Raw genomic sequence first — 12,463 nt, 5'->3', positions numbered from 1 at the left:
TTTACCAAGTTTCCAGGATGTCACCCGATAAAGAGCCTCACACTCAGTGATTTACCGAGGTTCCAGGATGTCACCCAATTAAGCGCCTCACACTCAGTGATTTACCGAGGTTCCAGGATGTCACCCGATAAAGAGCCTCACACTCAGTGATATCTTTTTACAGTAAAGCCTATTTTTGGCTCAAGCAACTGCCACTCTGCGGGTACCCTTAACACCTCCGCATTTTTCTGAAGAATCTCCAGAAATCTCCAGAAACTTGAGAAAGCCACAGCTATGCTAAAAACATGGGGAAAATTCCTAATTTGTCCTTGTCAAGGAAAATCAAGCTTCAGATACAGTCCTTGCATTTCCTGGACTGTATCTTAATCCCATCAATTCCTTCACAACCTGCCGCAGGAGATTCTTAGCGGATACTTACCAGCTGTGCCTACTGCTATTAGATGGCCTCCTGGACTCACATCCAGCGTGCTTGCCCAGTGGGTGAGTGCTGTGGTACGCACAACCTATCGACCAAGTCACAGGAAAAAAGTTTTACTTCAATATATTGATAGAGGTATATTACACGCCGTGACCACTAACAAGCTAAAACCTTGTTATTATTAAGTCTTCTTGCTTTGCAGTTTGATTCATGAAATGACAATTACCAATACCTACACGATAATAACAGTTTGTTTATTAAGTTCTACAGTTCTCTGCTTCATAGAAAATTTAAATGAAGTCTTTTTTTCAAGACATGTGCAATATTACGGCATAACAAAACTTAACGTGTAAAATCCATGTTTTCCAAATTGAAAAATTAGGGGGAAAAGTAAATCGCATTGTCTTTTTTTTATTTCTCGCAAGTTTAAAAGGAACGAGGCTTTTCACCTTTTTCTGAGCAATGCTGTAGAACTGGACCTGTTTCTGCATACCATAGCCAGTGTAGATGATGATATCATGATCGGTAGGGGAGAAACGGGCCAGGCTAGGGGGTAGAAGCTGATACTGAGCCTGTCAGAGAGGGAACAGCAATAACACATTGGCTGACCGTAACTTCAACATACTTTGCCTGGTGAGACTTTACAAGCGCACACAGCATCAATATCCGTGAACTCCTGTCAAGTTTCAACGGAACTACAGTAAAACGCTGCTACAGCAAACAGAATACTTCCGACTTACACATCAAAACCCACATTAAAATGGGACCCACCATCCCAAAACCAGGCTGAAGTAGGTAACTTCATAACCCCAGAATAGTGGAACTTCAACTGTTCAGATTTTTACGGGGGTTCTACAGCTATCACTACCCGTATGAAGCTCACTGCTGACGGAATTTGGATTTATGTGGATCACTTTAAAAATGAAAAAAAGCTGAACGAGAAAAATTGTCCAACATCACAAATACCGACTTCCGCCTGGTTTTGGGATGGTGGGTCATAAATACATGGGAATTGCACTTTGTTGAATGTAGACCTGTGTTATTTTCCTTCCATATTTCAACATTCGGGTTGTTGTCGCTGGAAATTGTACTGCTAAGTGAAAATCAAGCGTGTGTCCAGTAAAAGTTCCATGTGTATGGAGATTTTGGAGCCAAAGGAATGTTCGGTGTACCCAAATGTTTGGTGTGACAGCGCTGGACTGTAAGAATCGCCAAACCATGCATTTATCTAGTGATGGTTTAAGTAGCTACATGTACTTACGATATCCCCCTTTCTAATGACCGTTCCGTCCGGGGCAAACGCCGGAGCCGGAAAGCTCAGCCAGTCCACCATCTCACACAGGTCCTTGGGCCAATCCGATGACCACACACTGACCCGTCGGTCAGCACTGGCGGCCAGCCACAGGTGGGGGGACCTCAGGCCAAGTCCAAGCTCTACGTCCTGCAGTAAGTAAAAAAAAAAATTAAAAGCCAATGAAAGCTCCACCAAATGAATGCAATCCTTTCAGTGACTTCAACAAGTTTGATCAGCTTTTTCAGGTGTGTCTCCAATCGGCTGCCAGAGTTGTGACTGTGTTAACCACTACCAGCTGGGGACTCCGAAATCGGAGCCGTATGGTTTATATGTGTGGCCGGGGTCTCCGAACTCGGACAAAGGAAACAGGGACCTGTAACAAAAGACCTTACTCCGAACAAAAGACCAGGCTGCTGGGCATTACCGGCATTTTTCACTTTCAAAAGTGGTGATAATCCAGCGTTATTTTGAAACCGTATACCAGGGTTTGAGGTATTTAGAGCAAGCGGATTACCACCGGGGACAAAAGCTCTCCACCACCGCAGCGATGAGCCACACAGCACCGCTGCATGCTAATCTGGCCCCTATTGAAAAGAGGTCAGCAGTGCACTGAGCCAGGTTCGTGAACAAAAGACAGTTGTATAACACTGCACAATCTGGGCTCTGTTTACAAGGCTGCAGGCCTGGCTGAAATATTCGGGCATCAATGAAGGTCACCTGTCAACTTAGAGTAGTGCCTGAAGATTACTCTGTGTGGCTATAAACGACTGTTAAATGGAATGATGAATTGTTGAAGGTTTTTGAAAACGGAAAAAAATGATAGTCATGCCGGCCCAGCATCCTCAACATTGAAAAATGCCCCGGCACGAAGTGGTTAATAGTTAGCACTCGCCCATGTACATGTCCTTGCAACCAGTGAAAACCTAGACTTAGCTTCCAGACACAAAAGGTGGGCATGTTTGATAAACCACAAACTCATAGGACCCAGAATTCTAGTTTGTCAACAGCCAAGGGTAATTCAATTTAAAGCAGGCAGCCAGTACCATGTGGTTAACGATAGCATTTCATTTGACCACAGGCAAGAGAAGCTAATACTCTTATGTTAGATTACATAGACAGAAACCTCTACCTCGGATTGACTTAAAGTCAGATGTTCCAGAACTGACTTTTTAAATTAACGTGAAAGAAAAGACAAAATATGTACCAGGTTGGTAGAAAGACTTTTTTGCTGTCAATAAATAAATTTGGAAACATTTCAAGTACATCTTCAAAACAAAAAGCACCTTGGGAAATGATATGAACATGCTCCAAACATCAAAGTCTCATCTATGACAGGCTGTTTTAACCACTTCCTGCCGGGGATTTCAGATCCGGACATGTACGCTTTATATGCGTGGCCGGGGTCTCCGAACTCGGACAAAGGGAACAGGGCCTTGTAACAAAAGACCGTACTCCAAACAAAAGACCAGGCTGCTGGGAATTACCGACATTTTTTCACTCTCAAAAGTGGAGATAATCCAGCCTTGTTTTGAAACAGTATACATGTACCACGGTTTGGGGCATTTAGAGCGAGCGGATTATCACCAGGGACAAAAGCGCTCCACCACCGCAGCGATGAGCCACACAGCACCGCTGCATGCTGCAGTGGCCCCTATTGAAAAGAGGTCAGCAGCACACTGAGCCAGGTTCGTGAACAAAAGAAAGTTATATAACACCACACAATCTGGGCTCTTTTTACAAGGCTGCAGGCCTGGCTGAAATACTCAGGCGTCAATAGATTTTGTCTGTCAGGCTAGAGTGGACACCAGATAGTCCTTTACGTGCTTGTAAGTGTCCAGTAAATGAAGAGAGGAATTTTTAAAGAATTTTGAAAACAGAAAAAATGACAAATATCCCACCCCAGCATCATCAACATTAATAACTGCCCCTGCAGGAAATGGTTAACGACTAGTTTTTCATTTAAACACAGCAAATTAAAAATAGTAGGTAGTGTGACATACCTGGTTGCTAGTAACATGCATGTCAGTTATCGGTGCTCCCCTGTGGTCATTAATGACTCTCATGGTCATTCCTGTGGTTGGAGAACTGACCGCTATGATACCATCTGTGCCACCAGACAGGACAACGTGACCTGTGAAGTCAGAAATGGCTCCACTAAACCTCAGTAGCAAAGCATTAATTGTTACCAAACACCTTGTCAAAGTCAAAGACTCTGCCACTAAAAGTGAACCCCCCCAAAAAAATTCTCTTACTAACAGACTCTTCAAAACAAGTATCATGCACTACACTTTTGAAAAAGTGCAACAATAATTTCCCTGGCCATATTCTTTGCATTGATTGCTCCTTACACTTGCAGAAATATAAACAAAAAGCACATGCAAGATGGTAGTTAAAAGTGCCCCACTAATACTACATGTGTAGCAATCTCCTACAACTTGTAGCAAGTAATTTTAAGACAGATTTTGATTTTTAAAACAATTTGACTAGCCGTTTTCCTCTGACAATGAGAGCGCCAGACAGGAAATACAGATGAGGATGGCAACTGACCATCAGAAGAGAAGCTGATGACGGTGACTGCCACGCCGTGCGGCTGCATCTTAAGAACCATCTCCACCAGATCCAGGTCAAAGATACGCACCGTCCCGTCACTGTAGCCAGCTACCACTCGCTGCAGCGCCTGGCCTTCCTTCTCAGCTGGAACAACCTGGCTGGAACTGGTCGGTACCGGATTAGGGCTGAAGGCCATGCAATGGCAGCTCTGCCCAGATTCAAAAAGAAGAACACATTGAAAACTGTACTAAAAACTATATACAGACTGGTCTACCAAGCCTGGAATCGATTCAAGTCTGACATGGGTGGTCAAGTATGATGGCTGAACTTAGATCCACATCACATCGCTACAACTGTAGAATTGGATTGTGAAATTTCTCTGCTTGATAGCTTTTCGAATGATGAATTTAAGATTTGTTTTTGACCAACAGATGCATCCAATGAAAAGCAGAACTCAAGGGAAAAAAGACACCCAAAGTCCATGTCAGGTGCCATACAGTCCTTCCAAAAATGCCTGATCCCACATTCAGCCATTGAATACTAAACAGTGTCTCTAGCTCTGATGTTCATTTGTGACTACAATAGCAAGATGGACAATATTCACTGTCAGATCCTGGGAAATTATGTCATCAATCATCAACATCTAAACATTTGTTAAACTGTCAGGACTTTCCGGGAAATTACTTCTGAGCATTAAGTCAGAATTAAAAAGATTTCCAATACCTGATCCAGGACTTGGAATTGCAGAGTCTGTTCCAAGTCTGTCAATGTGTAGAGACGAAGGCTGCCGTCATCATCACATGAGGCGAAGTAATCAGAGGCACTAAAAACAATGGAATTCACCTAAGGAAACAAATGACATCAAGCTGGGGTCCTCAAAGAACAGTTTCAAGATGAATCAATTCAATTCAAAACTTTACTACTCCATAAATAAAATTTCATTGCTCATCGGTTTACAACTCTAACGTTACACGACAATAACAGCAGAGTATTAAAGTAAAGTAAAAACAATGAAAATAACAATAAAATATATATATGCTTATCACTAACAGAGGACCTAATTACAGGGCCCAATTTCACGGCATTGCTTAGCACACGATTTCAGGCTAACAGAGGCTCCACATATTTCATGGAGACCGTAAGCAGTAAGCACAGGAAATATTTGCTGAAACTTAGCAATGTGACAACAGAATCCCTATGTGCATGCAACCCGTTGCACTACCTCACCAAGCACCGCCATGAAATACTGCTTTGGGTTATCAAAATTTTCTGCTAACGTTAGCATGACTTTTTTGCTAACTTTTAAGCAGCTCCATGAAAGTGGGCCCAGGTTGTACTTGTCATGATCAGTCAACACCTGAGGCACCAAAGTTGGGCAATTAATGAATATCAGGACTTTCATATCTATAATTGACCAAACCTTCCGCTGTATACCAATTAGAAACCCTACTCAAAGCAACTCTATACAACAGTTTAAAATTGAGAAGCCTAATATGTACATCAAGATCCAATAAGTCGACTCTCACATCATAGGATTCAACACTGACAGTATCCAGTGGGGCTGGCTCCCCTTATCTCGTAATGCACATTTGTGCTTGGTAACTCAATAATGATAATAATAATAACTGAAAATTTATAATGCACCGTTTCCATAAAAATCATCAACGGCATAGTACAAGTTGAAGTAAAAAATAATTGATTTAAGAAATGAAAGGATATATGAATGAATGTCACCGCCCAATGAAATGACATCCTACAGATCAGCATATCTTTTGACCTTTTTGCACAAAGCAGGGTAAGGTTTAATGAGACGTACCAAAAGCGACAGCCTCATGCATGTAAGTATCAGTGCACCAAGGCCATAACGTCAGTGGGATTTTTCTTTTGGAGCACCGTTTCCAACAATTGCTGACAGGTTTCCACAAAACTGACCCGAGACGGGCCATCTTGCGCGTACAGAAACAGCTTCTAATTCATGAGCTGCAGCCCATCAACGCAAACATTGCATCTGGTCGCAGCCTACAAACCTTGCCGATGTGGGAACTGACTATCCTGATGCAATTCCGCTCCACCCAGTTGATGTACCACAAGGTACCAGACGTGGTGCCTACCACACCGATGTCCATGGTGTCGTCGAACTCTGCCGCCGTTACAGTGCCATCTAATGACATCTCATCCTCCATGACAAGACCCTGGCCGACATGACTGTGCAGCAGGGGGAAAGGGCAGACATAAATATCAGCAAAGCCAATTCGTTGGGTTTTTTTCAAGTTGCTCAAACGACACAACAAATCATTACAAGTCACACATTGCAAGTCTCCAGTAACCTGTCTAGTTAATGACCACTCACCAGTCACATGAACTGTGACAAAGACATTTCTCTTATCACATTACCTATGACCCTCCTTGTAATTGGACTTGTAAACTCGATTAAAACTTTGCACAAAGGTTTCATTCAACCTCTAAAGTATTTACATTAAAGAGAGAAATAATATTTCCAACCATGAAAACTGGCTCGGGAAGGACTGCTTTCACTTCAGCTCTCAATCCATCACTGTAATGTTTGTCGAAAGCTTGATAAATGACTAAGATGGACTAACAGATAACAGAATTTGACTTACCCGTTGGACACCCCAGCAGCCAGTCGGAGTTCCCCGACACCGTACACAGACCACAGCCGAAGCATCCGTGAGGCCCCACCAGTGATCAGACGACTGCTGCCAAACCGACTCACTATCAACCCTGCATGACAGGGCAGGAAATTCATACCTTAATTATGCTCTTGTTTGGGGAGAGACTTAACCAATAAGAGTAATGCATGCGTTGTTGTCTCTACAGTCATGAGAAGCAATCTCCTCGCACTTTGCCTGAATGTGTACCTTTCAATAGAGCATTGGGTGCAACAACTCCGAACATCTTTAAAAAATACAAGTGCATTATTTGGCATTATTTGTCAAATACACTTGCAGTATTTGAAAGATTTTGCATAAAGATAGATTTGTGAAAGTAAGAACTGCCACAAAAGGAGGCCACGAGAACAGTTAAATAAACATGAAGTTATTCAAGGTTATGCACAACAAATAATTATTCATGCTAGGTACTTGGCAAACAAAATGATTTTAAAAAGCTTTACATAAGGGCTCCATTAAATAATTTTTGTTGCTTAAGAAACTTGACATACCAAGACACATAAAAAGTAAATAAAAGAAAAACTCAATAAGTCCTCTGTACAGAGACTATGAGAACTCTTGAAATGTGTCTCAAGACAATTTGAATTGTCTCTTGGACGTACCTATTTCTGCCGAGTCAGCATCCCAGTGCATGAAGCATGAGTTGTGCCTGGTATCCCAAGCTGAAAGTATTCCAGTGTTGGTACCTACATATAGCACGCTGTCTCCCCCGTACTGCAGACTGGTGAAGGCTACATCGCCCAGGATCTGAGATAAGCAAGATAAAATAACACTGCCACAGTAAGAATAAAGAACAATGAAATCAGCAGATCCACAGGGCACTGTATGCACAGGACAATGAAATCAGCAGATCCACAGGGCACTCTATGTACAGGACGATGAAATCAGCAGATCCACAGGGCACTCTATGTACAGGACGATGAAATCAGCAGATCCACAGGGCACTCTATGCACAGGACAATGAAATCAGCAGATCCACAGGGCACTCTATGTACAGGACAATGAAATCAGCAGATCCACAGGGCACTCTATGCACAGGACAATGAAATCAGCAGATCCACAGGGCACTCTATGCACAGGACAATGAAATCAGCAGATCCACAGGGTACTCTATGTACAGAACAATGAAATTAGCAGATCCACGGGGCACTCTATGTACAGGACAATGAAATTAGCAGATCCACAGGGTACTCTATGTACAGGACAACGAAATCAGCAGATCCACAGGGTACTCTATGTACAGAACAATGAAATTAGCAGATCCACAGGGCACTCTATGCACAGGACAATGAAATCAGCAGATCCACAGGGTACTCTATGTACAGAACAATGAAATTAGCAGATCCACAGGGCACTCTATGTACAGAACAATGAAGTTAGCAGATCCACAGGGTACTCTATGTACAGGACAACGAAATCAGCAGATCCACAGGGCACTCTATGCACAGGACAATGAAATCAGCAGATCCACAGGGTACTCTATGTACAGAACAATGAAATTAGCAGATCCACAGGGCACTCTATGTACAGGACAATGAAATTAGCAGATCCACAGGGCACTCTATGTACAGGACAACGAAATCAGCAGATCCACAGGGTACTCTATGTACAGAACAATGAAATTAGCAGATCCACAGGGTACTCTATGTACAGAACAATGAAATTAGCAGATCCACAGGGTACTCTATGTACAGAACAATGAAATTAGCAGATCCACAGGGCACTCTATGCACAGGACAATGAAATTAGCAGATCCACAGGGTACTCTATGAACAGAACAATGAAATTAGCAGATCCACAGGGCACTCTATGTACAGGACAATGAAATCAGCAGATTTACAGGGCACTCTATGTACAGGACAATGAAGTTAGCAGATCCACAGGGTACTCTATGTACAGGACAATGAAATCAGCAGATTTACAGGGCATTCTATGTACAGGACAATGAAATCAGCAGATTTACAGGGCATTCTATGTACAGAACAATGAAGTTAGCAGATCCACAGGGTACTCTATGCACAGGACAATGAAATCAGCAGATTTACAGGGCATTCTATGTACAGAACAATGAAGTTAGCAGATCCACAGGGTACTCTATGTACAGGACAATGAAATCAGCAGATTTACAGGGCATTCTATGTACAGAACAATGAAGTTAGCAGATCCACAGGGTACTCTATGCACAGGACAATGAAATCAGCAGATTTACAGGGCATTCTATGTACAGAACAATGAAGTTAGCAGATCCACAGGGTACTCTATGTACAGGACAATGAAATCAGCAGATCCACAGGGCACTCTATGAACAGAACAATGAAATTAGCAGATCCACAGGGTACTCTATGTACAGAACAATGAAATTAGCAGATCCACAGGGCACTCTATGAACAGAACAATGAAATTAGCAGATCCACAGGGTACTCTATGTACAGAACAATGAAATTAGCAGATCCACAGGGCACTCTATGTACAGAACAATGAAATTAGCAGATCCACAGGGCACTCTATGTACAGGACAACGAAATCAGCAGATCCACAGGGTACTCTATGTACAGAACAATGAAATTAGCAGATCCACAGGGCACTCTATGTACAGAACAATGAAATTAGCAGATCCACAGGGCACTCTATGTACAGAACAATGAAATTAGCAGATCCACAGGGTACTCTATGTACAGGACAATGAAATCAGCAGATCCACAGGGCACTCTATGTACAGAACAATGAAATTAGCAGATCCACAGGGTACTCTATGTACAGAACAATGAAATTAGCAGATCCACAGGGTACTCTATGTACAGAACAATGAAATTAGCAGATCCACAGGGTACTCTATGTACAGAACAATGAAATTAGCAGATCCACAGGGTACTCTGTACAGGACAATGAAATCAGCAGATCCACTGGGATCAGTACATGACAATGAAATCAGCAGATCCACAGGGTACTCTATGTACAGAACAAGAGTTGCATAAGCTGTTCAGAATAACCATTACAGGAATGCTATTTTTCACAACCGCTGGTAAAAATCCTTCAGCCATTGGTGGGGTCCACCATGAGTATATCTTGATCTCGTGTTCAGATTTGGTATTCACTCTGGAGAATGTGAGTAGGCAACCTAACCATGTGTATACAATGTAATGTCCTCACACAAGGAATGTCCTCACTGAGTAGGCAACCTAACCATGTGTATACAATGTAATGTCCTCACACAAGGAATGTCCTCACTGAGTAGGCAACCTAACCATGTGTAATGTCCTCACACAAGGAATGTCCTCACTGAGTAGGCAACCTAACCATGTGTATACAACGTAATGTCCTCACACAAGGAATGTCCTCACTGAGTAGGTGACCTAACCATGTGTATACAATGTAATGTCCTCACACAAGGAATGTCCTCACTGAGTAGACAACCTAACCATATGTATACAATGTAATGTCCTCACACAAGGAATGTCCTCACTGAGTAGGCAACCTAACCATGTGTAATGTCCTCACACAAGGAATGTCCTCACTGAGTAGGCAACCTAACCATGTGTATACAACGTAATGTCCTCACACAAGGAATGTCCTCACTGAGTAGGTGACCTAACCATGTGTATACAATGTAATGTCCTCACACAAGGAATGTCCTCACTGAGTAGGCAACCTAACCATGTGTATACAATGTAATGTCCTCACACAAGGAACGTCCTCACTGAGTAGGCAACCTAACCATGTGTATACAATGTAATGTCCTCACATAAGGAATGTCCTCACTGAGTAGGTGACCTAACTGTGTGTGGGCTTACCATGTGCTTTGAGTCCAGTAGGTCCTGAGGCACGTCTGCCTCATGGACGTTCAGGCTGAACCTGCCCTGGGTCTCGTCCAGAAGCCAGAACAGCAACGTGCCCGTCTCACCGACCGAGCAGAACTCATTGGTAGTGTAAGGGTCCCAGGCCAGGGCGTGGATGGGTCTGGCCGTCTTGGAGGCTGCCAGGAGGCTGTAGTCGTGGGTGCTCCACACCACCAGGGTACAATCCCGGTAATCACCTGAGGAAGGTGATAGATGGACAGATGATAAGTTTTGAAAAAGAAGGGAATATCAACAAAGTCAGTTCCACTTCAAGGTCATCTCTCTGGTGATATGGGCAAAACCAAAGTGCTCTGTGATTCCGTGTCCCAACTTAACAAAATAAGTCAGAAATCACCAATGTAATTCTAGATTAAAATCCTTTGAATCTTGCAAGATGGAAATCAACAGGAACTCTGAACATTTTTCATCCACGTAACGTTCATTTTTATCAGACTGTCAAATCAGATGATCAAAACTTGCTCTTGCTGATGAAAATAAAAACAAAAGATGATGAAATAACGAATTGGGGGATTGGAATACATTTTCATCACAGGATACGTGGCATAAGATTTGGATCATACTGCATTTACAAAATGTAAGTGAGCCGTATTACACTTCACAAACTGTAAATTGTGGTCATACAGCAAAATCTTTGACTGAAGAAAACTGGCACTTGCAAAAAAAGTGCGTCTGAAAGTTTAGCAGTGCACTTTCCACAATGGAAACAAACTTGCACGCATCTGTACAGCCACATTTAATTACAAAAGTGTTTTACAGTTACAGACAGCCGCACCAATCAGGTCTCAGTTTCTTTTAAGCAAAGTTTAAGTTTCTTTGATCAAAATAAATTCACAGTACAGGTCACATCTAGAACTGGATTTACCCATGGAAATCTGGACCTACGCCACAACTGTCTGTCGCATTTGCCTGGACTTAGACTGCCAAGCGGAGACCATTTGTTCTTGACTGTGGAATTCTGTTTCAAGAGTCTAGCATATTGTAGTTTTCACAATAAGTGGCTTGAAACACCAGAAGGAAAATTAAACGTTGAAGTTGACCACTTTTTTTCTCACCGACTGAGACCAGGAATCTATCATCCCTGGAGTAGGCCAGGCAGATGACGTCATGCTCGTGGTAGGACAACACCTTCTTGCAGAGCGCCCCCTGGACGTCCCACAGGCAGATCTGGCTGGCGGCGAGCCCATTAGCGCCTGAAGCGGAGGCTAGCACCTGGCAGTCGTGTTGCAGTGTCAGCGTGGAGATCTCCTCCACGTGACCTACAACGGGAAACAGAAATTGTGGGTTTTTTTTAAACCTCTTGCTAATGTACACCTGTTATTAAACTTAAATGGCATAAGCTTGGCAGTTGCTCTAAACGTCCAACTTAATAGCAGGTGCAACACTGACAGTCATATATGCAAGAGGTTTGGTGTGTATTGAGATGCATTTATTTGCATTTCTTTCCTAATATAATTATGTTCAGCCGTGAATATTTGTGCATGGCACCTTGGCAGAACAACCACTGATGTCGGTGGTACCAACTTCTAATGCATTTGTATTTAGCAAGAAGTATTGCATGGTACTTAGAACAGCACTGTGACGCTATCGCACAGGATGGCAATGGTGCAGTAACCGATCCTGAGCCAAAGGTTGTTGCCATGCCAAACTCGATTTT

The 12,463-nt window shown here is 42.8% G+C and overlaps 1 protein-coding gene across 3 annotated transcripts in view; it reads right to left on the bottom strand.

Annotated features, from left to right (window-relative positions):
• Positions 1-12,463, bottom strand: part of LOC147798670 (WD repeat-containing protein 90-like) — a 33,655-nt gene that overhangs the window by 1,263 nt on the left and 19,929 nt on the right. For all 3 annotated transcript variants that reach the window (XM_087139538.1, XM_087139537.1, XM_087139539.1), the window contains exons 26-36: positions 11,862-12,065; positions 10,744-10,985; positions 7,555-7,699; positions 6,884-7,004; positions 6,290-6,467; positions 4,986-5,105; positions 4,260-4,470; positions 3,713-3,843; positions 1,680-1,859; positions 868-990; positions 419-503 (exon numbers count right to left, since the gene is read on the bottom strand). In XM_087139538.1, the coding sequence (XP_086995664.1) occupies positions 419-503; positions 868-990; positions 1,680-1,859; positions 3,713-3,843; positions 4,260-4,470; positions 4,986-5,105; positions 6,290-6,467; positions 6,884-7,004; positions 7,555-7,699; positions 10,744-10,985; positions 11,862-12,065 (1,740 nt within the window). The remainder of the gene's footprint in view (positions 1-418; positions 504-867; positions 991-1,679; positions 1,860-3,712; positions 3,844-4,259; positions 4,471-4,985; positions 5,106-6,289; positions 6,468-6,883; positions 7,005-7,554; positions 7,700-10,743; positions 10,986-11,861; positions 12,066-12,463) is intronic.

The sequence above is a fragment of the Acanthaster planci genome, linkage group LG07 (genome assembly GCF_054643075.1).
Source record: "Acanthaster planci isolate LZ-2023a linkage group LG07, COTS_SCS, whole genome shotgun sequence".
Lineage (NCBI taxonomy): Eukaryota > Metazoa > Echinodermata > Asteroidea > Valvatida > Acanthasteridae > Acanthaster > Acanthaster planci.
This window is presented reverse-complemented; position numbering and strand designations above follow the sequence as displayed.